General features: G+C 43.3%; 1 protein-coding gene across 1 annotated transcript in view; it reads right to left on the reverse strand.

Moving 5' to 3' along the window:
* The window catches only part of SFXN5 (sideroflexin 5), a gene marked incomplete at its 5' end in the record, with an annotated part of 451,990 nt that overhangs the window by 228,695 nt on the left and 195,349 nt on the right, over positions 1-27,946 (reverse strand). Inside the window, 2 exons of the mRNA XM_082264426.1 lie at positions 19,610-19,675; positions 21,607-21,663. Coding sequence (XP_082120552.1) covers positions 19,610-19,675; positions 21,607-21,663 — 123 coding nt within the window. The remainder of the gene's footprint in view (positions 1-19,609; positions 19,676-21,606; positions 21,664-27,946) is intronic.

Consider the following 27,946-nt stretch of genomic DNA (forward strand, 5'->3'; position numbering starts at 1 on the left):
GTAAGACCACTACGCAAATACAGTGTGACTAAGTATTGCAACGATCTCCATTTTATTCCAGCCAAACTGGTTAAAATGTATTTTTTTCCTAAAACTTTGCATTTTAAAAATAACTGTGCAAATACTGTGCAACAACCACTATATTATTAAAGTATTATGTATAAGAAAAAAAAACAGTATTTTTTTTTTTTTTGCTAGACAATTACTTAGAACCCCCAGATATTATAGATTTTTTTGAAAGCAGTGACCATGGAGAATAAAATGGTGGTTGTTGCATGGTATTTGCACAGTTATTGTTGAAAACGCAATTTTTGGGGAAAAAATAAATTTTTTCGAATCAAAAATTAGGAAAACAGTAAAGTTAGCCCAATTTCCACTTAAGGACCAGGCCTATTTCTGACACTTGCAAAAATCAGTATTTTTTGCTAGAAAAAAAATAGGTTTTAACCAGTTTGACACCAATTTTTTTTTTTTGCATACATGTAAAAATCTTAATTTCTAAAAATAAAATGACTTAACCACTTAAGGACCAGGCCCACTTCTGACACTTGCAAAAATCTGTATTTTTTGCTAGGAAAAGTACTTAGAACCCCAAAACATTATAGATTTTTTTTAAGCAGTGACCCTGGAGAATAAAATAGTGGTTGTTGCACGGTATTTGCACAGTTATTTTTAAAAAGCAAAGTTTTAGGAAAAAAATAAATTTTAACCAGTTTGGCTGGAATAAAATGGAGATCGTTGCAATACTTAGTCACACTGTATTTGCGCAGTGGTCTTACAAACGCATTTATTTTTATTTTTTTTACAAAAATGTGTATTTTTTTGCTAGAAAATTACTTAGAACCCCCAGATATTAAAGATTTTTTGAAAGCAGTGATCATGGATAATAAAATGGTGGTTGTTGCACGGTATTTGCAATTTTTTCGAATCAAAAATTAGGAAAACTGTAAAGTTAGCCCAATTTCCACTTGAAGACCAGGCCTATTTCTGACACTTGCAAAAATCAGTATTTTTTGCTAGAAAAAAAATAGGTTTTAACCAGTTTGACACCAATTTTTTATTTTTTGCATACATGTAAAAATCTTAATTTCTAAAAATAAAATTACTGAACTACTTAAAGATGAAGTAAACCCTCCTCTGACACTTTAACCTATAGGTAAGCCTATGATAAGGCTTACCTATAGGTACTGTAAATATCTCCTAAACATGTACCGATTAGGAGATATTTACCTTTAATGCAGCCAGTGACGTCACTGGCGCATGCGCTCTGAAGGAACGGCTAATCGTGCCGTTCCTTCAGAGCCCCGTGCCGTGACCGTCGGCTCCCGCGCGGGAGTGACGTCACCGCGGCTCTGGCCAATCAGATGGCCGGATGCCGCAATCCCGGAAGACGGGCGACTGAACATGTCGCTCGTCATACAGGTGAGTGAGCGGCACGGCGGGGGCTCGTTCTAAGGTAAGTATTTCATGATGAGCTAGTATGCGATGCATACTAGCTCATTATGCGTTTCTCTTGCAGGTTGTAAAAAAAAAAAAAAAAAATTTAAACGAGTGTACAACCTCTTTAAGGACCAGGCCCACTTCGGACACTTGTATTTTTTTGCTAGGAAAAGTACTTAGAACCCCCAAACAATATAGATTTTTTTAAAGCAGTGACCCTGGAGAATAAAATGGTGGTTGTTGCACGCCATTTTTTACAGTTATTTTTAAAATGCAAAGTTTTAGGAAAAAAATAAATTTTAACCAGTTTGGCTGGAATAAAATGGAGATCATTGCAATAATTAGTCACACTGTATTGGTTTGGCTCCAGAGTAAATTTTTTTTTTTTCCGCATACATGTAAAAATCTTAATTTCTAAAAATAAAATTACTTAAACACGTAAGAACCAGGCCTATTTCTGACACTTGCAAAAATCTGTATTTTTTGCTAGAAAATTACTTAGGACCCCAAAACATTATAGATTTTTTTTTGAAAGCCGTGAACTTGGAGAATAAAATGGTGGTTGTTGCACGGTATTTGCACAATTATTTTCAGTTTGGCTCCAGAGCAATTTTTTTTTTTTTCGCATACATGTAAAAATCTTAATTTCTAAAAATAAAATTACTTAACCACTTAAGGTTATTTTTGAAAAAGCTATTTTTTGGGGGAAAATACACTTTTTTTTTTGCTAGAAAAAAAATATGTTTTAACCAGTTTGGCTCCAGAGCAAATTTTTTTTTCCTGCATACATGTAAAAATCTTAATTTCTAAAAATAAAATTACTTAAACACGTAAGGACCAGGCTTATTTCTGACACTTGTAAAAAATAAGTTTTAACCAGTTTGGCTCCAGAGCAATTTTTTTTTTTCTGCATACATGTAAAAATCTTAATTTCTAAAAATAAAATTACTTAACCACTTAAGGACCAGGCCTGTTTCTGACACTTGCAAAAATCAGTATTTTTTGCTAGAAAAGTACTTAGAACCCCCAAACATTATAGATTATAGAAGTAGTGACCTTGGAGAATATTTTTTTCCTCAACCACCATTATATTCTCCAAGGTCACTGCTTCTATAATATATAATGTTTGGGGGTTCTAAGTACTTTTCTAGCAAAAAATACTGATTTTTGCAAGTGTCAGAAACAGGCCTGGTCCTTAAGTGGTTAAGTAATTTTATTTTTAGAAATTAAGATTTTTACATGTATGCAGAAAAAAAAAAACAAAATATATATTGCTCTGGTGTCAAACTGGTTAAAATGTATTTTTTTCCTAAAACTTTGCATTTTAAAAATGACTGTGCAAATATTGTGCAACAACCACCATTTTATTCTCCAAGGTACATAGGTAGCCATGCGTTCCATCTGTTTAATGATCAGTTGCTACTATTAATGATTTTGGTGGCATGACTGAGATACTAAAAATCATCCGTGTGAAAAGAAAAATTGCTCTGGAGTCAAGCTGGTTAAAACATATTTTTTTCCTCAACCACCATTATATGTTTTAACCAGCTTGACTCCAGAGCAATTTTTCTTTTCACACGGATGATTTTTAGTATCTCAGTCATGCAACCAAAATCATTAATAGTAGCAACTGATCATTAAAGAGATGGAACGCAAGGCTACCTATGTACCTTGGAGAATAAAATGGTGGTTGTTGCACGATATTTGCACAGTCATTTTTAAAATGCAAAGTTTTAGGAAAAAAATACATTTTAACCAGTTTGACACCAGAGCAATATATATTTTTTTTTTTCCCGCATACATGTAAAAATTATAATTTCTAAAAATAAAATAACTTAAAAACGTAAGGACCAGGCCTATTTCTATCTGTATTTTATGCTAGAAAATTACTTAGAACCCCCAAACATTATAGATTTTTTTAAAGCAGTGACCTTGGAAAATAAAATGGTGGTTGTTGCACGGTATTTGCACAGTTATTTTTAAAATGCAAAGTTTCAGGAAAAAATACATTTTAACATTTTAACCAGTTTGGCTGGAATAAAATGGGGGTCGTTGCAATACTTTGTCACACCGTATTTGCGCAGCGGTCTTACAAACTCAATTCTTTTGGAAAAAATACACTTTTTTGAATAAAAAAATAAAATAAGAAAAGAATAAAGATAGCCCATTTTTTTTCTATAATGTGAAAGATAATGTTACGTTGAGTAAATTGATACCGAACACGCCATGCTTCAAAACTGCGCACGCTCGTGGAATGGCAACAAACATTGGTACTTAAAAACCTCCATAGGCGATGCTTTAAAAATTTCTACAGGTTACCGGTTTAGAGTTACAGAGAAGGTCTAGGGCACCTCACATGTGTGGTTTGAACACCGTTTACATATGTGGGCGTGACTTGCATATGCGTTCACTTCTGCGCGGAGGGTCGGGCCACTTTACATTTCTTTTTTCTTATTTATTTTACCTTTTATTTTTACACTGTACCTTAACCGGTTGGCGAACACCGCAAGTACATATACTGCGGCGGTCAGCCCGGCCAGGCAAAGTGACGTACCGGTACGTCACTTGCCTGTCACTAGTTTGTGAGCCAATAGCGGGCGGGCGCCCGCCCCGGCTCGTTCCCTTTGGAAGTCCGTGCGTGTGACCGGCGGACCCGATGTCCGCCGGTCACATAGCAATCGTCGGTGGAGAGGGAGAAAGGCAGGCGGCTAATGTAAACAAGCCGTCTGTCATTCTCCCCTGTGTAGGAATAGAGATCACACGGTTCTACTATGTAGGACCGTTGATCACTGTTCCTACACCAGTAGCCATGTCCAATCACAGTTAGAAGCACGCCCCTAGGGACACACTTAACCCCTCCTTCCCCAATAAAGTTAACCCCTTCCCTGCCAGTGTCATTTTGCAGTAACAGTGCATATATATAGCACTGATTACTGTAGTAATGTCACTGGTACCCCCAAAAGTGTCAAAAATGTCAGTCAAGGGTCCGATCTGTCTGCCGCAATACCGCAAAAAAAAAAATCGCAGATCGCCGCCATTACGCGTTAAATAAAAAAAACACCAAAAATTACAAAAATCTTTCCCTTTGTTAGTAAACGCGATAACTTTTGCGCAAACCAATCAAAATACGCTTTTTGCGATTTTTTGTTTTACCAAACATATGTAGCATAAAACAAATTGGCTGAAAATGTTAACAAATTTTGATTTTTACATTTTTTTGGGGGAATTTCATATAAAAAAAATGTGAAAAATATTGTTATTTTTGCAAAATTGTCGCTCTTTTTTTGTTAATAGCGCAAAAAGTAAAAATCGCACAGGTGATCAAATACCACCAAAAGAAAGCTCTATTTGTGGGAAAAAAAGGACTTCAAATTCATTTAGGTACAGTGTCGCACGACCGCGCAATTGTCCATTAAATCATTCAGTGCCGAATCGCAAAAAACACCCTGGTCAGGAAGGGGGTAAAATCTTCTGGGGCTTAAGTGGTTAAAAAAAAGAATTGAATGTAAACATCGCTTGTAATAGAAATAAGCATGACAAGACCTCTTTAATGTGAGATCTGGAGTTTAAAAAAAAACCAGCTTGCCCTCACTCAACTTCCTGCCTAGGACCTGAAAGGATCGAATCGTTTTCCCCGCTACCAATAGCTCCGGTAAGAGGAGTACGCCTGTGGAATGGCTACAAACTACGGTACCTTCAAATGTACATAGGTGGTCCTTTAAAATTATTTTTACCAGTTTGGAGGTACTCAGGAATTCTGGCCCTAGAATTATTGCTTAACCTATGATGTCCACCATGTGGGGTGCAATCACCATTTACGTATGTGTGCAGGACTTACGGCTGAGCACAGGGGGGGGGGGGGGCAAGAGTGTTTTAATTTTTATTTTTATTATTTGATTTAAAACTTTTTTTTATTACTGTCCCTTTAAATTTTTTAATCCACTTTATTGCTATCATAAGGAATGAACAACATCCCTTGTGATCGCAATAAGCATTGCGGGACAAAGGGTGGGCAGAGGGGAGCGACTGTCATGGGCATTGTGTTATCATGTGAGGGGGGGGGCATCCCAAGGAGATTTATGGGGGAGTGGATTTGTGTTGGGAAGAGGAATTTGGGGGGCAGCAGGAGATAAGAATTGTGAGAAGCTGAGGTCTGTTAGACTCCAGATCTTTCTTATGCCCTAAAAAGCATCTGTTCAAACCAAGATCGGTTTGATGAAATGCTCTACAAGCCGGCGTAATATGACCTGAAGATCTCCAGGATCCCTGATCTGGACTTCACCAGGGAACCAGGACTATCCCTCAGGCTTAAGACCGTCTTAACTGCTATGCCTTGCTGACAGTTCTTGTAAGGATCAGGTGGATGATATTCCCCATAATCTCTCTCCTAAACCAAAGAGGCATGCCGGTCATACTCACACTTCCAAAGAAGAAGCTTCACCTCAGAGATCTCCCCTGGATCTCCTCCATACAAGACAAGACGATCAAGCTTCCTCAGCAAATGCTGGTAGGCAATATACATACCAAGCTGCTTCTTCTTACTTATGGCCTTGAAAAGTCCAATCGCCCTTTGTTTCACAAGCTCCCACCACTCTGACTTACTGCTGAAAAAGCCCAGAATAGAAACCTGTGCCTGAAAAAACCCCTCAAAGGACTGTCTTACCTCTACATCTTCCAGGAGAGCCGAATTTAGTTTCCATGTACCCCTTCCCCTGGGTGGAGTGTCCGAGGCATTCAGAGTCAAAGACAGCATACAGTGGTCAGAGAACTCCACCGCCCTCAACTCAGGAGCCGAGAAAGCAGAGTTTTCCTTTAGAAAAAAACCTATCTATACTACTCTGACTATTCCCTCTATGAAAAGTGAATCCCGTGTTGCCAGGGCAGTGCTTAATGCGCACATCCACCAGGCCTGCTTGTCTAACCACATCTCTAAGAAAAACGCTATCGTAACCCAGCCTGTCTTTGGGGCCTCTCCTGTCTTCCGGCATAATTATGGTGTTAAAGTCACCTCCAAAAGACAACCGGCTGGGATGTAAAAAGGAAGAGCTTGATCTTTGTGAGATTTCCTGTCCCATTTTGACTGCGGTCCATAGATATTGATCAGGTGCAGGTCCTGCCCCCTAACAGAGACGTCTAAGACCATGCATCTCCCCATTTCTACCTCAATTACCCATCGGCACGTTACCATATCAGTTTTAAAAAGCACTGCAACTCCGCTGCAAGGCTCAGCCACAAGAGACCAAAAGGAGGGACTGCATCTCCACTCCCTTTTTGCTAGATGGACATCGGTCAAAGTATTGAGCCAGGTTTCTTGCAAAAATAAAATCTCAGCATCAAACTCACTGAGCAAAAATAAGGCAATATCACAAGCTCTTGCAGATTTAATGCTGGCGACATTAATAGTCGCCACCCTTATCGGAGCCGGAACTGCCATCAGGATGATAGGGGTAGTCATTTCTTAACCTCTACCACACTCTCATCACCCAAAACAGCTCTCTTCATACTATGTGACTCCCCCTCATCCATAAATGATAAAGAAATAGACAAATCTGATACCAACTCATCCCCCTGATAAAACAGAAAATGTGTTGCCAAGAGGAACCCCTCCGGGGTCTGACTGTAAAGAAGAAATGACCGCTTTACTGGTTTTCCTCTTCTTCTTCCTCCTAATCCTCTCCCACTCCTCCTCATCTGAATCCTCCTCAACAGAGGGTGAGACACGGGATATGGACACCCCTCCCTCAACCCCATCGACCGGAGTAGGCCGAGAGGGAAGATCCGCTAAAAAGCAGCTTCCGCTAGTCTGGAGGATCTATGCACAGTAGATGTAGGAACAACCACAGGAAGGACAGACTTGGGGACCACATCACCAGGGGAAACAAAATCTGAGTGAGGACCTCGCCATATCGGTGTAGCCATACTACTAAATCAGCCTCTAGTATTATTTAGTTATGCACCAAGATTGTCACCGATTTTATCAAAGGCTGCCTTGAAATCACCTTTGGCACTAAACCAATTCACTGCTGAAGGCCCTTTCTATATCTCTCCCAAAAGAGATCCAAACCCTCAGGTTTCACAAAAGACAAATCAAAGCAAAAATATCACAGGCTTTAAACCCCATTTCCAAAACCAGCTTAGCCACCCTCCCCCTTACTGAGGGGGTTCCCTCCCCCTCCCACCTCAACTGAACCACATTCCTCCTCCTGTGTCCACTAACCAGCCCCCCACCAAACCTCCCTGAATTGTGATTGTTATAAGTAACAAAATTCCCACCACCCACCGTGGTGCGATTACCCAAAACCGAAGCATAGATCCCTGTATTCCTCCCAGCAGAAAATCCATCCGTTTTGAACCATCTGACACAAACTCAGGAGATAACAATTGTACAGATTCGGGGTTAATCTGTACTAGGGATAGGCCGATTATCGGCAAGGCCGATATATTGGGGGCTGATATGCACTTTCCCTGATATATCGGTATCGGCCCCGGAACTGGCCGATATTGCCAATATTTTTGTGACATCATTCTGCCTTCTTAGACTGCCTACCTCGCCTTGGACAGCCTCGTCTGGAGTTGGGACTAATCTCGCGGGAGTGTATCACAGCCATACACCCACCCACAGCAGCCCGGTGCCAGCCAGCCACCCACATCCACAGGCCCTGTACCAGCCAGCCAGCCACCCACAGGCCAGCACTGTACCAGCCAGCCACTAACAGACAGGGTGCCAGACAGCCAGCCACCCACAGACAGGGTGCCAGACAGCCAGCCACCCACAGACAGGGTGCCAGACAGCCAGCAACCCAGAGACAGGGTGCCAGACAGCCAGCAATCCACAAACAGGGTGCCAGACCGCCAGCCACCCACAGACAGGGTGCCAGACAGCCAGCAACCCACAAACAGGGTGCCAGACAGCCAGCCACCCACCTACCACAGGGTGCCAGCCTCCCACCACAGGGTGCCAGACAGCCACCCACCACAGGGTGCCAGCAAGCCAGTCACCCACCACAGGGTACCAGACAGCCAGCCACCCACCACAGGGTGCCAGACAGCCAGTCACTCACCACAAGGTGACAGACAGCCAGCCACCCACCACAGGGTGCCAGCAAGCCAGCCATTATGCATTAAACAAAAATGAACATGTTCAGTACCAGATTTGTGTCAAAAATTGTCTTTACTTTTCAAAACTTTAAATGTACAAAATATTGGCCCATATCAGCCGATACCGATACATTGCGACCAAAATATTGGTATCGGCCCTGAAAAACCCATATTGGTCTATCCCTAATCTGTACAACTGATGAATCCTTCCTCTGCAGGGGAAGAAATGTCATTTTTACTTTTTCCACCATTACTAACCCCTTCACCACCACCCACCACCACATTCATTGCCTTATTATTATTGTCATTCTTAATACTTGCTGGCACATTCATAATTCTTGTTGTCTTCACAGCAGTGTCCATAGTTGCTGCTGTACTGGTAAGAGCTTCTCTTCCACTAAGACAGGGCTCTCAGCTGTGGAAGTGGAATGTTGTTTAAACACAGCAACAGGTGAAACATTACAGGAGACTTCTATGGCTGCTTCCACTCCAATTGAAGCACCATGCTGATCCCCTCCTCCACCAGCAATCAGCTGGTCAATCAGCCCTGGAACACTGGGAAGCTCTGATGAAAGTGAAGCAGACTCTTTGGAGCTGGCAGACATTTTGCTTGTAGAGGGACTAGTGGTCTCAGCAGGAGCAGCAAAATCCATGCCTGGGGTGTATGATGGTCTGGTGATACCTCTGTCAGGGGTTTTCCCTGCATGTCTGCACTGGGTTTCTAAACAGCAGGAACACCATCAGGCAGCTTTATGCAGATCTCCTTCTCACCTAGGACACCATCCACCACAGCGGGTGGGGCAGACATGTTGGAAGGCAGCTTGGTGTACTGGGATTTCTTCACCAGTACTGGTTTTGCTGGCTTGTATCTCCTCTGCTCATCCTCAGGGCCTTCTGATGGATCGTCAGTAAAGGCAAACATGTCTGCTCTCAGGGGTGACCATCTCCTGGATGAAGGTCAGGGTTCCATGCTCACTCTCAACCCCCTGGCTGGTTGCTGCTGGCAATTCCCAGGCCTGACATGGGGGGAGAGGTGCACAGGCCGGGTCATCCATTACCTGAGGCTGCTGATTCACAGAGCTTGCTGATGTCTGACTGGCAAATCTCCTCTCAGTATCAAACTTTTCTTTAAATGCTCTACCTCTGGCTTTCAACTTCTCCAATAATAAAGTTTGCTTCTTTACTTTTTCCCCCAATTCCTGTAACTCAGGCTTAATGGCTGTACAATTTTTCTTCAGGCCTGGAAGTACTTGGCTCTGAAGGATTTGTGTTCATCCTTCAAAACTACATTTTTCTTCAGCTCTTTCAATTGCCCTAAAACAATCGATAACCTTCTGGCTGAAGACATCAACGTCCTCATCATGGCCTGGACCCACAGTCAGGTCCTGCAACTCCTCCTCACTAGGCCCTATGTTATCAGGGGGATCCCTCCCAGGGCCTCCCCAGGATCAGGCATTGTTCCTGGGAAAAGCTAGCAGGCAAGGCCTGGGCTTAAAAAAAGCTGGTTCTCAGAGAGAGCTCCTTCAGTGGGTCCTCCTCCTTCTCCCACTGACCACAAATGTAAGGTGCATTCTTTCCACTGACCACCAATGTAAGGTGCGTTCTTCCCACTGATCGCCAATGTAAGGAGCATTCTGACCACCAATGTAAGGAGCGTTCTTCCCACAGACCATTAATGTAAGGAGTATTCTTCCCACTGATCACCAATGTAAGGCGTATTCTTCCCAATGACCACCAATATAAGGTGCATTCTTTCCACTGACCACCTGACCACCAATGTAAGGTGCATTCTTTCCACTGATCGCCAATGTAAGGAGCATTCTGACCACCAATGTAAGGTGCGTTCTTCCCACAGACCATCAATGTAAGGAGCATTCTTCTCACTGATCACCAATGTAAGGAGCTTTCTTCCCACTGATCACCAATGTAAGGGACATTCTTCCCACTGATCACCAATGTAAGGGACATTCTTCCCACAGACCATCAATATAAGGAACATTCTTCCCACTGATCAACAATCTCTTTCAGTTACCCTTCTTTCTCCCTCTCTATACTTTGCCATTCATTTGTTTTATTTCAACGTCAGTGCTTTAATTTTGCTTCAGCAATGATTTTCCGCAGTTGTTATTGTTTCCTTTGCATGTAATGTTGCACATGATATTCTTTTGGATAACCAAATAAAAATTTTCTTAAAAAAAAAAAAGAAAAATAATTGAGGTATCGTTTTCAGTTAAATATGCAGAACAGCTGATCATATTTTTTGGGTCACAGCTGGGTGTAAGGACAGGAAGTGAAGGGAAATCTCCCCTACAGGGACACAGACAGACAATGTGCCTGAACCTCTTCTGTTGTATGCACCCAATCTCTGACTTGATCTGAGGTTCTTTCAGAACTCAGCTTGCCTGTCCCCGGAGGTGTGTGGATCGGTTCCCGGCTTACTTGTATGGGCTGCTGCGCTCCGACAGGCAAGGTAGTAAAGATTCTCATCTTGTGGGAGGTGAGAGTTATTCCGATGGAGCTGGTGGGCTGTTTGGCACTGTATTTTTAGCTGCGTTTAACTAAAAACTCCTACAATCCTGTATAATGAGGGAATAAACACCAAAAACCACAACAAGAGGACTAAAACTTCCAGAAGCAGATTAGACTACGGAATGTGTGATCCCTGACTGCAGGCCCTGGTGTTTAGGTGCACTGCACTGTACAGTGCATCCGCAAAGTATTCACAGCGCTTCACTTTTTCCACATTTTGTTATGTTACAGCCTTACTCCAAAATGGATTAAATTCATTACTTTCCTCAAAATTCTAAAAACAATACCCTATAATGACAACGTGAAAAAAGTTTGTTTCAAATCTTTGCAAACTTATTAAAAATATAAACAAAATCCCATGTACATAAGTATTTTGCCACTCAAAATTGAGCTCAGGTGCATCCTGTTTCCACTGATCATCCTTGAGATGTTTCTACAACTTGATTGGAGTCCACCTGTGGTAAATTCAGTTGATTAGACATGATTTGGAAAGGCACACTGGAGTCTATATAAGGTCCCACAGGTAAGACAGTGCATGTCAGAGTACAAACTAAGCCATGAAGTCCAAGGAATTGTCTGTAGACCCGAGACAGGATTGTATGGAGGCACAGATCTGGGGAAGGGTACAGAAAAATGTCTGCAGCATTGAAAGTCCCAATGAGTACAGTGGCCTCCATCATCTGTAAATGGAAAAAGGTTTGGAACCACGAGGACTCTTCCTAGAGTGGGCCACCAGGCAAAACTGAGCGATCGGGGGAGAAGGGCCTTAGTCAGGGAGGTGACCAAGAACCGATGGTCACTCGACAGAGCTCCAGCGTTTCTCTGTGGAGAGAGGAGAACCTTCAAGAAGATCCAAAATCTCTGCAGCGCTCCACCAATTAGGCCTGTATTGTAGAGTAGCCAGACTAAAGCCACTCCTCAGTAAAAGGCACATGGCAGCCTGCATGGAGTTTGCCAAAAGGCACCTAAATTCACTTTTAGGCCATGAGAAACAAAATTCTCTGGTCTGATGAAACAAAGGGTTGAACTCTTTAGCCTGAAGGGCAAGTGTGATGCCTGGAGGAAACCAGGCACCGCTCATCACCTGGCCAATACCATCCCTACAGTGAAGCATGGTGGTGGCAGCATCATGCTGTGGAGTGTTTTTCAGTGGCAGGAACTGGGAGACTAGTCAGGATCGAGGGAAAAATAAATGCAGCAATGAACAGAGACATTCTTGATGCTCCAAACCTGCTCCAGAGCGCTCTGGACCTCAAACTGGGGCGAAGATTCATCTTCCAACAGAAAAACAACCCAAAGCACACAGCCAAGATAACAAAGTTGTGGCTACGGGACAACTCTGAATGTCCTTGAGTGGCCCAGCCAGTGCCCAGATTTGAACCCGATTGAACATCTCCGGAGAGATCTGAAAATGGCTGTGCACCGAAGCTTCCCATCCAACCTGATGGAGCTTGAGAGGTCCTGCAAAGAAGAATGGGAGAAACTGCCCAAAAATAGGTGTGCCAAGCTTGTAGCATCATACTCAAAAAGACCTGAGGCTGTAATTGGTGCCAAAGGTGCTTCAACAAAGTATTGAGCAAAGGCTGTGAATACCTATGTACATGGGATTTGTTTTGCCTTCTTATTTTTAACAAATGAGATTTCAAACAAACTTCTTTCACGTTGTCATTATGGGGTACTGTTTGTAGAATCCTGAGGGAAATAATGAATTTAATTAATTTTGGATAATGTGGAAAAATTGAAGCGCTGTGAATAATTTCCGAATGCACTGTACATACTTTTTTGCTCATGCACTTTTTCCTTTCCATTTATTTAAAAAGAGGAATTTTATGGATTGATTAAGAGGACACAGCATGTGAAAAACTAAAAAGGGTAACTCCACTTTTATAGGAAAAAAAGAAATTGCAAATAAAATTAAATAATATAACGTATACAATTGTTACACAATTCATATTGTAATTGAAAGTTATTAAAAATCACCGTTCCTTTTCAATCTGCAGCTCTTTAACCACTTGACCTCTGGAAGGTTTTCCCTCCCTTCATGACCAGGCCATTTACAACCTAACATTGGGCCATTAGTCTAACATCACATGGATGGTGCTGACCAATCAGAATCCGTCTAACCTGTCAGCGCTGGAGGAGAGGAGAGTTTTTTTCTGAGATACTGAATTTTAGGGTGTCACTAGCTGTAAGTCATAATCGTGAACATCAAAAGAAAGAAATGCTTGAAATATATCACTCTGTGTGTAACACATCTATATAAAATAAATGAGTTTCACTTTTTGAATTGAATTACTGAAATAAATACATTGTTTGATGATATTCTAATTTTATTAGATGTACCTGTATATCCCATAGTTTGTGGGCTCTATAACTTTCCTACAGACTAAATAATATACACTGATTTGGATTATTTTCATCAAAGAAATGTAGCAGAATACATTTTGGCCTAAATTCATGAAGAAGGATTATTTGCAAAATTTTAGAACAGAAACAAAGAAAACACTTTTTTTTTTTCGGTCAACATTTTCAGTATTTTTTGGTTTACTTCGCAAAAAAAAAAAAAAAAAAACCCTGGTGATTAAATACCACCAACGGAAAGCTCTATTTGTGTAAACAAAATGCTAAACATTTTGTTTGGGTGCAGCATTGCATGACCGCGCAATTGTCATTCAAAGTGTGAAAGCGCTGAAAGCTAAAAATTGGCCTGGGCAGGAAGGGGGTAAAAGTGCCCAGTATTGAAGTGGTTAACCACTTGCCGCCTGCCTTATAGCAGATTGACGGTGGCAAAGTGGTTGTATTATCCTGACTGGCCTTCATATGACGTCCACTCTGACACACCGCATCTTCGATCTCTGTACTGACGTAGGCTCTTTACCATGTGACCAGCTGTGTCCAATCACAGCTGGTCACATAGTAAATAGGAAGTGCCGTTGATCGGCTTTCCTCAGTTCGTGCCTCACAGGCACGAGTAGAGGAGAGCCGATCTGCAGCTCTCCTGACAGGGGGGGGTCTGTGCTGGTAATCAGAGCATTGATTACCAGTGCAGACCCTTGGGGGGGGGGGGGTGCCACTAGAGCCACCAGGGATTGCCCACCCATGGCCACCAGGTGGCAATGGCAATCAGGGCTCAGGGAGCCTTTCAGTGCCCTACCCATCAGAGCTGCCCATGATTGCCATCAGTGCCTCCCCACCAGTGCCCATCATTGCAATCAGTGCCGCCCACCAGTGTCCATTATTGCCCACCAGTGCCGCCTATCAGTGCCCATCCGTGCCGCCTATCAGTGTTGCCCATCAGTGCTACCTATCAGTACCATATATCAGTGCCCATCAGTGCGGCATATTAGTGCCACCCCATCAGTGCCTCCTCATCAGTGCCTGTCAGTGCGGTCTCATCAGTGCAGGAAAAAACGTATCCATTTACAAAATTTTATAACAAACAAAAACCTTTTTTTTTCTCCAAACTTTTCTGTCTTTTTTGATTTGTGTAGCAAAAAAGAAAAAACCTTGCGGTGATCACATACCACCAAAAGAAAGCTCTATTTGTGGAAAAAATGACAAAAAATTGGTTTAGGTACAGTGTTGCATGACCGTGCAATTGTCATTCAAAATGCAACAGTGCTAAAAGCTGAAAATTGGCCTGGGCAGGAAGGGGGTGAAAGTGCCCGGTATTGAAGTGGTTAAGGAGCAAGCCGGGAAGCCGGTCCCCGCGTCCTTAACAACGGGTGACTCATTAACTGTCAGCGGGCTTCTTTGCTGAGAGCTGAAATGTAAAAGAATGCCGGCAATGAAAATTAATAATAAAAAAAAAAAAAACACCATGGGGTCCCCGCTCCGTCTCACTCCATACCAGGCCCTTTATGTTTCATTGCCGGCATTATTTTGCCAACATTTAGCTGTCAGTGGGGAAACCCGCTGACAGCTTATGGGTCATTGGTTGTTAAGGACATGGCAGCCGGCTTCCCAGCCCAATTTTTACAAATAATTTGGATCGGTCAATACGTTTTCAACCGATTCGAAATGTTCTAAAAATTTGGAATTAGAAATTGAATAAATGAAACTAAACAAAACAAATTCCGAAACAAATCAACAAAACAAAATTAGTAACATAACGAATTTATACAAAATGAAACAAATCTTTCCGTTCTGCACACATCTAGAAGATAGTGACCCTTGATGATGCCTAAACAAAGATGGTGCTGTCCTTCTGGAGAGAAAAGCACATAGAGACATTGTCAGAAGGAGTACTGCGATCTCTGTAAGAGGTGGTAAATACCTGGAAGTGTGACTCCGACACATTACTTGGCAGGCATACAGTCCAATGCTAGTTCCCCTTTTTATTCCCAGTAACATTTTGTTGCAACAAAACCGGCACAAAGGGGAAGATTTACTAAAACTGGAGCACAGCTGTGCACGGTAGCCAATCAGCTTCTAACTTCAGCCTAACCACTTGCCGACCGCTCACATTGAGCGTACTGCGGCAAAGTGGCTCGTTATCGTCCAGCGACGTAGGTCTACGTCGCTGGACTCCTCCCCTTGTGGGCGGCGCACGCGCGCCGCCGGAGGCTCGCTCCCGGTTTATTCAGTCACACCGGGAGTCGGGCCAGGGGAGGAGAGGCGTTGATCACCGCTGCTCTTCCCCGATAGTCGGGGATCGAGTGTGGAGATCCGCCCGCTTGTGTAAACAGAGCGGGCGGATCTCCTAAGTGACAGACAGGGACAGATTGCAGAATTCAGCATAGCTGAGCCTGCGATCTGTCCCTGTGTCACTCAGTCCCCTCCCCCCACACACGTCAGTAAGCACCAGGCATACATTAACCCATTGATCACCAATAAAAGTTAACCCCTTCCCTGCCAGTGTGATTTTTACAGTTAACAGTGCATATTTATAGCACTGATTACTGTAGAAATGTCACTGGTAACCCCAAAAGTGTCAAAAATGTCAGTCAAGGGTCCGATCTGTCCGCCGCAATATCGCAGTCCCGCAAACAAAATCGCAGATCGCCGCCATTACTAGTTAAAAAAAAAAACAATAAAAGTGACATAAATTTCCCGTAGTTAGTAAACGCAATAACTTTTGCGCAAACCAATCAAAATACGCTTATTGCGATTTTTTCACCAAAAATATGTAGCAGAAAACAAATTGGCCTAAAATGTTAAAAAATTTTACATTTTTTTGGGGGGGAATTTCATATAAAAAAAATGTGAAAAATATTGTTTTTTTTTATTCAAAATTGTTGCTCTTTTTTGTTTATAGCGCAAAAAGTAAAAATTGCACAGGTGGTCAAATACCACCAAAAGAAAGCTCTGTTTGTGGGGAAAAAAGGACATAAATTTAATTTGGGTACAGCGTTTCACATCCGTGCAATTGTCCGTTAAAGTAACGCAGTGCCAAAACGCAAAATATGGCCTGGTCAGGAAGGGGGTAAAATCTTCCGGTCTTAAAGCAGTTAAAAATACACTCATTGAGAATTTTTTGTCAAAGACATGTAGCTAAATACATTTTGGCCTAAATATATGACAAAAATTGAATATATTGGATATTTTTTAACTGTCAAAGTAGAAAAATATTATTATTTTTTCAAAATTGTCGCTTTTTTTATTAATCTCACAAAAAATAAAAATCGCACAGGTGATCAAATACCACCAAAAGAAAGCTCTGTTTGTGGGAAAAAAAGGACGTAAATTTCGTTTGGGTACGGCGTTGCATGACAGCGCAATTGTCAGTTAAAGTCGCACAGTGCCGAATCGCAAAAAGTGGCCTGGACGTAAAGCAGGAAAAAGTGGTTAATTAGGCTATGACAAAAAAAACCTGGAAGCGGACAAGTTTAGTAAATCTCCCAATGACAACCGTAGCTATGACACCGAGGACAGCCCTGCCGCCATCTTCCAATCAAACTGGATACTGAAATGGAAAGGTCGCTGTGCACATGACCTGGATGTGGTCACATGATAGGCCTGATTGACCTCAGCAAGGGCCCGCTCCGAAACCTCTCCACCGTAAAACCTCACTCTCCGCACCCAACAAGCGCACAGACGGCTCTGACCCAAGTCCAATTAGCCTGCAATAACTTTCCAATTAGTAATAATTATTTCTTAATTTGCTTGGATGCTGGAGGAAGGCCAAAGACCATACTGATTCTTCGCCTAATGAGCCAATGTTTGTGTTCCCTTCTCCGCTATATTCTGACATGCATGTATTTATTTCTCTACTTATCACAACTCTCTTTAGCCTAAAAAAAACAGTTACTTTATGTCCACTCCCCGAGAAAAATCCCACCCTAGTAGTCAGCGCTTTTTTTTTTTTTTTACTTTACTTTGTATTTTTATTATTTCATAGGATTTACATAGCACCAACAGATACAACAATGTTACCACTTGACCTCCGCAAGATTTTACCCCCTTCATGACCAGGCCATTTTTTGCTATTTAGCACTGCGCTACTTTAGCTGGTAACTGCACAGTCATGCAACGCTGTACACAAATTATATTAATATCATCTCACACAAATAGAGCTTTCTTTTGGTGATTTTTTTATTATTATTATTATACAGGATTTACATAGCCCCAACAGTTTGCGCAGCGCTTTACAATATGAGGGAAGACAATACAGCTACAATACAATTCAATACAGGAGGAACTAGAGGGCCCTGCTCGTTAGAGCTTACAATCTAGAAGGGAGGGTCAAGTGAAACAAAAGGCAATAACCGTGGGGGATGGGCTGATGGAGAAAATGGAAGTATAGTTGTTAGGTGTGGGTAGGATAGGCTTCTCAGAAGAGGAATAGAAAGCAGGAAAGAACGGCGCCAGCTTAGTGTAGCATAAATTTATTCAGCAATAATGAATGTAGCAACTTACTCTGAGGTAAGGTTAGACAGGTACAATGGGTGTAGTGGGCTCATCCATCTTCTTCTCCTGGGGAAGTGCCGTAGAGGAGGGTGGTTTAGTGCCGGTGGTGTGGGGAAGCTGTTGTTCGGCAGCCTGCCAGTAGGATTCAGCAGCGGCAGCGGAGCGTTCGCAGCAGGGCTCCGGCTACCTGCTTCCGGTCTGACCAACGTCACTTCCTGGTGGGAAGAAGATAGGGGTTGCACGCGTTCGGAGCATCCGTGCCCCTTCGTCAGGCAGTGGCGCGCCGCCGCTGAATCCTACTGACAGGCTGCCGAACAACAGCTTCCCCACACCACCGGCACTAAACCACCCTCCTCTACGGCACTTCCCCAGGAGAAGAAGATGGATGAGCCCACTACACCTATCGTACCTGTCTAACCTTACCTCAGGGTAAGTTGCTACATTCATTATTGCTGAATAAATTTATGCTACACTAAGCTGGCGCCGCTCTTTCCTGCTTTCTTTTCCTCAGAGCCTCTCCTCGCTCCAGTTGGCAGCCGCCGAACGTGGCCCCCCCTCCCATCACCTTTTGGATTCCTTTCTCCGCTGCTCCATACCCCCTTCTCCTTCTCATCCCCCTCCCTTGTACCACCCAGCTATATTAGAGAGCGCCATGACATTATCCACTTCTCTGAAGAGGAAGGTTTTCAGGGATCGTATAAAAGCTAATAGAGTAGGAGATAGACAGATTTGGGTAAGGAGTCCCATAGGATTGGAGAGGTTCTGGTAAAGTCCTGGAGATGAGCATGGGAGGAGGTGATGAGGGAGATAAGAGAGTAGGAGGTTTTGAGAGGAACGAAGAGAGAGATTAGGTTGGTATTTTGAGACTAGGCTGGTGATGTAGCTGGGGGCTAAACTATGGATGGCTTTGTGAGATGTTGTTAGTATTTGAATCAAGGCTTGTTATACAAAAGCTCACAGTGTGCAGTGAAATCAGAGTATGCAACTTCAGTCCAGAAGAGGAGCCTGCAAGGGCCATAAAGACATGGATGAGGGAGTTTGGGGTGAAGGAACTTGACTGGCCTGTACAGAGTCCTAACCTTAACCCGATAGAACACCTTTGGGATGAATTACAGCGTAGACTGCGAGCCAGGCCTTCTCATCCACAATCAGTGCCTGACCTCACAAATGCGCTTCTGGAAGAATGGTCAAACATTCCCATAGACAGACTCCTAAACCTTGTGGACAGCCTTCCCAGAAGAGTTGAAGCTGTTATAGCTGCAAAGGGTGGGCCAACTCAATATTGAACCCTACGGACTAAGACTGGGATGTCATTAAAATTAATATGTGTGTAAAGGCAGGCGCCCCAATACTTTTGACAATATAGTGTATATTTGTATGACGATTTAAAACCGTTTATTATTTATTTATTTATACTCTGTTCCAAAGGATGTTTTTTTTCTTTTCATCACTATATTCTAGAACTGGTTCTTTCACCACTTTTCTATGCAGCTTCTGTAAGTTCTCCTGTCACTTCACAAACGTAAGCCTGCCATAGATGGTTCAAATCTCGGCTTGTCCAGTCAAGTATCGATCCATGTAAGGGCAGGCTGACTGTACCAAAGTCGATCGATGGACTCTCTAGACCCCACCAAATTCCATAAAATTGTAAAAGTACCTAAAAACAATAATTACCGTATGGTCCAACACTTACCGCTATAGAGACCGCGCTGATCACAGCTCCAGTATATCCCAGTATGAACTTGGATGTTGGAGAAGGCTGAGAAGACAGTAATGAAAGAGTCAGGAATTCCTTCACACGAGGACATTTGTGTTTTTCACAATCTACATGTGTTCTAGTAACAGTACAGGGTCCAACCTTACGTATTCTGGACTTTTCTGGAAAAGGACACAACTAATCCCTCAATCCATTTGGTGATAATTGGATAGGGAAACAAGTGTTATATCTGGGGGAACTCTACATCTTCTCCAGACATCTCTTAGATGACTATATTTAGGGCCAAAACAGGACAAAGCAACAGGCTGACTTTAAAGCATATTTCCACTTTTGCAGTCAAATCTGAGAAATTACCCGCTATAGATTTATGTGTTCCCATTCACAAAGCATGCCAAATGTGTTATTTTTATTTCATACCTTTTAGATATTTGTCAGGAGGAGGAGTCTTGGCTAACTTCAAGGGTTTTTGAACAAAGATAGGGCTAACCGCTGTAAAGCTGTGGTTTTACTGCCCCCTAACCACCTTCCTTTTACCTGAAGAGGCAAAGGCCCTGTAACACTTGGCTGTATAGCTCCATACACAACAAACTGCAATGCTCATTTTTTGCTTTCAACACATGAACTTCAGGGACAACATGTTCACTTGCTGCCTAATATTCGGGCCGTGGATAAGAAAATACCACTGGTCCTCCTGTATAGGGCCTGAACCAGTAGGTGGGCCCAGGCAGCAGGGAGAAATAGATGGGGGGGCACAATCGGGGGGCCTGGGCAGCAGGGGGAAACATATGGGAGGGGGATCGGTGCAGTGGGCAGCAATTACTGGAACAGATCTTTCCTGTATTGCTCTCTCTGCAGCAGATGAAAGCTGGAATTCTCTCCTGTCCCTCCCGCCAGCTTTAAGCTGCTGCAGAGAGCCATACAGGGGATGAGTGCGGTGTGGTGAGCGGCAAGTACTTGGAACTCATCCCCTGTATGGCTCTCTGTAGCAGCTGAAAGCTGGCGGGAGGGACAGGAGAGAAATCCAGCTTTCAGCTGCTGCATAGAGCCATACAAGGGATGGGTTCCAAGTACTTGCCGCTCGCCACACCGAACACCCTCCCTGTGTACCGTAAGTTTTTCCCTGCTGCCCAGCCCCCCATGTTCCCCCTCCACCCACGCAATGCTGCCAACTTCCCCCTCCCCTTCCCATGGCAACTGCAAGCACACAATTGGGTTCCTTCAGGATTGAGAGTGGGGAAAAGGTCTGGTCAATAGGTCATATTTACCAGCCCTTTCCTTTACTGATTAAATACAATAAGTGATTGTTACTGATCACTCACTGTGTTCATTCATAACTAAGGCATAGTAATCTGTGCTTATTAGGAAGGGAGAGGGCCCTGTCAGGTTGGCTGTATGAGGCCCCGTGATTTCTAACAGCTGCCCTGTCTAATATATCCAACCCACTTTCACATGTCATTGTAATGAGATAATCAATGTATTCACTATATTGATCAGTGGTCATAAAGCTATGGCTGATCAGCGTATGGTGTGTGTATATATCATGCAATGTTGCTTTACATGGTCAAACATGGTTTGGTGAGGATGATTGGGGAAGGAGAATTACCATGATGTGGTTGTATGGGCTGCACAACATTTTGGGTAGGAAGATCCTGGGATATGCTAGAATATCGGTTTAGAAATGGGGTGAAATGTAGTACTAAGAAAATAAATCTCCTTAGAGGGAATATCAAAGGGGGCTGAGATGGAGTGTCCTTCGTACATGTCATAAACAGTCTGGTGAAGAGGACTCTTGGAATGAGAGAGCTTCTCATTGGAAATGCATGCAGCAGCCGGGTGTGGGTTTGCCTTGTAGTCAAGGTGGGGAGCTTTATGCCATCATTCAGGCCCCTTCGCAGGATATAATTAGTTTAGCAGCATGAGGCCTAAGCGTTGCGGTCACAGACAATCAGAGCAACCCTCCTATGGATTCTCACCTTGGTAGCATTGCGATTTGCATAGTTGACACCTGCATTGTGACTTTGATTCAGCCACTGTAGAAGAGAGACAGAGAAGGACGTGTTAATGGGAGAGGGCACCACACAACCTGGAGAGAAGGCGACAGAAGACACATCACAAATGCAAGGCTACATCTTCCACAAACCATAGGGAAGGTAGACAGGAATTGGCAGGCATGTATGCTAACCACCACAATCTAAACACCCATTCTGCCTATTTATAACATGGCTCTGAGCAATTTCTATCCCTTATGACAGAAGTGGAAAAAATTCCCAAGTCCCTAAACCTAGTGGCTTCAATAGCTTTCATCTTTTCTTCAAAACCTACGATGATCTATCATTATAATTTTTTACTGTTCTATAGAAAGAAGTCCAAGAAGTACTTTGTCCCATGGTGCTAGCTGATTCCTAACCTTAGCTATGAGGTTCGAACTGCACCTCCTCCCCTCCTGCTATGACAGATTGGATAACAGCTAGGAAGGAAACAGATGCTTTATAACAGCAGCTTGTCTCAATACTGAGCACTTTACTGAGACAAGAAAAAGCAAGAGGAATGCAGAGGGAGGGGGAATGTTTCGAGCTCTGCATTCCTTTTGCCGCAGCTTGTCTCGGTAAAGTGCTCAGAGCTAAGACAAGTTGCCATTATGAAGCATCTGTCTCCTTCCTAGCTGTTGTCTGATCCATCGCAGAAGGAGGGGAGGGGGTGTAGTTCGGACATCATAGCTGTGGTTGGGAAGAAAAACACACCTAACAGGAGGGGAGGAGGTGTAGTTCAGACCTCATAGCTGTGGTTAGAAAGCACCTAGCAGGAAGTGAGAGGGTGTATTTCGAGCCTCATAGCTAGGGTTTGGAAGCACCTAGGAGGCGAGGAGGGGTGTAGTATGGATCACATAGTTAAGGTTAGGAAGCACCTAGCAGGAGAGGAGGGGTAAAGTATGGATCTCATAGCTAGGGTTAAGAAGTACCTATCAGGAGGGGAGGGGGTGTAGTTCGGACATCGTAGCTAGAGTTAGGAAGCACCTAGCAGGAGAGAAAGGGGTGTATTCTGGACCTCATAGCAAGGATTGGGAAGCACCTAGCAGGAGGGGAGGAGGTGTAGTTCAGACCTCATAGCTAGCGTTAGGAAGTACCTATTAGGAGGGGATGGGGTGTAGATCAGACCTCATAGCTAGGATTACGAAGCACCTAGCAAGAGAGGAGGGGGGTGTAGTTTGGACCTCATAGCTAGCGTTTGGAAGAACCTAGTACAAGAGGAGGGTGCAGTTCGGACCTCATAGCAAGAATTAGAAAGTACCTACTATTCGTGTCCCACCAGAGTCGCCAAAAAAAAAAAAAAAAAAGGATCACTAGGTGAAGATAATGGAGACCAGAAAACTAATGCAGCCACCATATCTAATGACGGATAAGTAGGGATGAAGTCTGGGTTCGCTACTACCATGTATTAGCAGGAGACCCCAGGTATACGCAAAGCTCACAGTTTGACTGGTCATAGATGGGATTGATTTTTCATCCAATCAGATGAAGATTTTACAAACTTGAGGTTGGGCTTTGGCTGGCGGACCAGTTGGGAGATGGGATATTTACGGAGTCTGTCCTCAGTTCCCCTTTTACAACACAGCCCCCCCCCCCCTTTTTACATTATAGTGCCCCTTTACAGTGCAGTCCCCTTTACATCACAGTGCCTCTTTACATTAATGTAATGGGGGCTGCTCTGTAAAGGGGCACGGTAATGTAATTGGGACTGCACTGTAAAGGGGGTACTGTGATGTAAAGGGGACTGCACTGTTAAGGGGGCACTGTGATGTAAAGGGGACCGCTCTGTAAAGGGGGTACTGTAATGTAAAATGGGGGACTGATGTCTGCCTCTCCAGCACAGGACTCATACCTTTGGCAGGGCAGAGGCTGTGATCAGTCTGTGTTTCCTCTTCCAGCTTCTCCGCCTGGCCGACAATGTCATCCTATTAGCAGGGCAGGGGGCGTGAGGAGCCCTCCATTCCAATCTGCAGCTCCTCCCACCCCCTGCCCTGCTAATAGGATGACATCATTGGCCAGGCAGATGGAGGAGCCGGGTGAGAACACATGGGCATGGTCGCACAGCAGGAGGTGTGCGGCGAACATGATCTGTGATAGCCTTGTGCGGACCATGGTCGCTGCTCATCTCCTTCTGTGCAGCCCGGTCATCAACAGTCTGGGGGGTTGGAGACCCCAGTCCTAAAGGGTGCACATTTAGGAGATATTCATTGTACCTACAGGTCAGCCTTATTATAGGTTTAGCAGAGGAAGGACCGAGCAGCCAGAAATCACACTAGGTGCTTTGGATCAAGGCAAGTACACATTAGAGAAGGACATGCTTTGTTCATTTTTATTTCAGAGGTTTCCAACTACTGTAAACTCCATCTCCAGGCAACTTTTTTTTCCCCATGCAGTGGGGCTGTGCCCACACTGCATGGGTTACCTGCTTATTTTGTCTAGGGGTGAACACAGAGCCTCACCTGATCCTGCGATCCTCCGGAAAACATTGCTCCCCCACATCCAGCAGTGGACTGTTCCAGACGTCTTCACGTCCAGAGCCAGTTTATGGGCAAGATGACGTCAGAACCGTCCACCACACAAGACCGCTGGGGGCGATGGCAGGAGCCAACGGGACCAGTCCTGCGCATCCCCATGACTAAGCTATGGGGGCGGAGCGATACATGTTGGGGCGTGGCCTGGTGGGAGCCCAAGCTTAGGTTGTTTCTCTCAGACCACCATAGGACTCCGTTGGTGTGCGGCACCAGGGATCTTTCCTCTCTTTTTTCCTGCGCTTAGAGGATTAGGTGAGTATATCTCGGCTCACCGAACCCCTAGACAAAAACCAGCAGTTGACCCATGCAGTGCAGGCATAGCCCCACTGCATGGGGAAAATAAATATGCCTGGAGCTCAGCTTTACTGGTCTTGTCCCTGCCCCAGGCTGTGACTGGACAGTGAAAGAAGTAGTAGCATGAGCTCATCTCTTTACAAATCTGTTCTCTCCTTTCAACATGCTACTTGTTAGCACGTGAACACATCAGCACAGCCGATTGCTTCTTGTGCATTTTCTACCTCAACCCAGACAGATAATTCCAAGAGGCCGGTACCAGATGAAATTTAGGTACTTACAGTACACGTATTTAAAAATACATTTAATAACATATGAATGAACTCAAAGCTGAATTATTGTGCTTTTCTTTTATACCTGCCTGGAGCTCAGCTTTACCTATCGAATGGGTGTGCATAAAAGGTAAACCAGAACCCCCTTTAGGCGTACAGTCATAGCTGTCAGAGGAGAGGCGGAAGTCCCTGCTGGATCCCGGGTATTTATTCCAGGGAACAGACGGCCCTTCTGATCCACACAGGAGGCATCGGAGCCCACGACAGCTTTTTAAATGTCACCACAATGACAGTGACAAACACATGTCACCGTGCTGCGTGTGGGATCACAACAGTCTCCGATTTAACCTCTTCAGCTCATAAACGACAGGACAGGCTCCCGTTACAAGGAGGAACTCCGCTGCCTTCATCCAGTACCGTCTTTGCAGTGCATTGTGGGAATAAAAACAAAACCATTTCCCCACTGTATGGAGGAAATGGTGAAAGGATTCAGAATGTTGGCACCTCTGTATGTGGCCACTCCTCAGCTTTATTTATTGGAAAATCAGTTTTTTACAGAAAGCTTATGGGAAATGGTATTGACTCAAGTGACAGGGCACACGGGGACATAACAGTGTAATATACATCTGCTGGGATTAAAAAAGGATCCCCATGTGTATAAATTATGGTTTGCATTTTAATAACGACTGATGCATGACTACTCATTCTTTTCATATCTTCTCAAATATTGATCTGTATGGTCAACCTTGGCCAACACATTGGGAAAATGATCAAAGCTATAAATTGGCAATACGGTCTGAAATGACACTTCCAATTAAAGACAAAATGTTAACTGCGACCTCTATAACGATGTATCAGGATATATGTGGGGGAGTGAAGGTACAAAGAGCAGAGTTCCTCTTTAGCAGACCTTTATTGTTAGCAGACCTTTATTGCCTTGGATACTGAACTAGAAGGGCGCCCTGGTGTATGTGACATTAATGCCATTAATGGGAAATTATTGAATGCTAAGGGACAGATTAGATTGAATGAGGGAATCACTGTGGGGGGCTGTCAGGGAAAGGTGTGAATCTATTCCCCCTTAGAGGAGCCGGCAAGCTACTGCTAAAAGCCACCAATAACTGCAAATTAACGAGCAGCCAACAGCGATCCAACCACATCAGCACAAAGACTGTTCATAGCACCAACTGCAGGCATCATAGCCTTCTAGAATCACAGACTGATTGTGAAGACAACCAGGGACTACATCAGAGGTGCGGAGACATGCCAAGGCCTAGTTGTAATTTGTCAAAGCAATGCGGTCACCTCAAGACATTACTGTGATACACACAATGCAATGCTAGATATGTTGGGAAGGTAAACCCAAGTTCACATTGTGCCAGGATAAAAGTAACAGAAAGGTAGAGAAACAAATATTAGGCAGAGAAATAGGGTGAAAGGCAGAGCAAGGTAGGCAAACTAAAGAAGGGAAGAGAACACAAGGGAAAGAAGGGAAGAGAACACAAGGGAAAAAAGGGAAGCGAACACAAGGGAAAAAAGGGAAGCGAACACAAGGGAAAGAAAGAAAGAAAGAAATAAAGAAAAAGAAAGAAAGAAAGAAAGAAAAAAGAAAGAAAAAAAGAAAGAAAAAAAAGAAAGAAAAAAAAGAAAGAAAAAAAGGAAAAAAAAGAAAAAGAAAGAAAAAAAAAAAAAAAAAGAAAGAAAAAGTAAGAAAGAAGAAAGAAAAGAAAGAAAGAAAGAAAAAGAAGAAAGAAAAAGAAGAAAGAAAAAAAAAGAAAGAAAGAAAAAGAAAGAAAAAGTAAGAAAGAAAAAAAAGAAAGAAAGAAAAAGAAAGAAAAAGTAAGAAAGAAGAAAGAAAGAAAAAGTAAGAAAGAAGAAAGAAAAAAAAGAAAGAAAGAAAAAGTAAGAAAGAAGAAAGAAAAAAAAGAAAGAAAGAAAAAGAAAGAAAGAAAAAGAAAGAAAGAAAAAAAAGAAAGAAAGAAAAAGAAAGAAAGAAAAAGAAGAAAGAAAAAAAGGAAAGAAAAAAAAGAAAGAAAGAATGGTAAAGGAAAGAAAGAAAGAAAAAAGAGAAAGCAAGAAAGGTAAAGGAAGAGAAAGAGCAAAAGAGGAAGGGAAATGAAGAGGAAGGTAAAGAAAGAAAGGGAAAGAAAGAGGGAGGTAAAGGAAGCAAGGGAAGAAATGAAGTGAAAGGGGAAGGAATGAAGACAGGAAAAAAAATAAAGGAAATGGGAAGGAAAGAGAAAGGAAAAAGAAAGGAAAGAAGAAAGGAAACAAAAGAGGAAAGGAAGGAAAGAGAAAGGAAAGGAAAGGAAAAAAGGGAGAGAGAGAAGGAAAAAAGCATACAAGGGAAGGAAATAATTCCATCTGTAACAATATACAGATTTTAGGCTTTTTGGACAATAAAAATTAAAGTGGAGTTCCACCCTAAAATTATACTTACCTCCATCTTCTCGCTCCGGGTCACCTGAAAAAAAATGGATAATCGCAATTTTTTTTTTTTTTTTACTTACCTCGTTTAGAAGATAATATACTCACCTTACTTCCTTCTTCCTCCCCTCGGCGGCCGCGGCGATTCGTCACTTCCTGTCTTGCAATGATTCCTGGGAGCTGAACGTCATCGCTCCCAGGAATCAATGCGCCTGCACCGGCCCCGACGTCAGTTCCGGGGCAGGCACCGTCATACCTTGCTAAACAGCTTCTGGGCATGCCCAGAAGCTGTGCAGGGATGACGCTGCGGTACCGGAAGTGACGGCGGGGCCGGTGCAGTGCATCGTGGGACCGAAGAGGACGGAAGAGGACACAGAAGAGGATGGCGCTGGCTTCAAGCTGCCCACACCTGAGATGGCAGCGCTGGACAATACATTTTCAAGGTAAGTATTTCTTCTAAAAGGCAAGTGCAACCCGGGACAGATCAGAGGCTATCCATTGTGTAATGTACTAGCCCTGACTGTCCCGGGGGGGATTTTTATTAAAAAAAAAGTTCACTGGGTGGAACTCCGCTTTAAATTGCATTTTCTTTATTGGGGCAGCTCTGAGTCCTATGATATATGGCTGCTTTATTTTGTAGACTCCCTCATGCTACAACTGTGGACTCTTCACCTTGACACATTAGGTAGGAGTACGCTGTAGATGAGATACTGGGTCTGCTACCCCTCAGTTCAGTAGTTTTGCCTTTAAAGATTGAGACTC

This window comes from Pelophylax lessonae, assembly GCF_965119305.1.
Source record: "Pelophylax lessonae genome assembly, chromosome: 1".
In the NCBI taxonomy this organism is placed as follows: domain Eukaryota; kingdom Metazoa; phylum Chordata; class Amphibia; order Anura; family Ranidae; genus Pelophylax; species Pelophylax lessonae.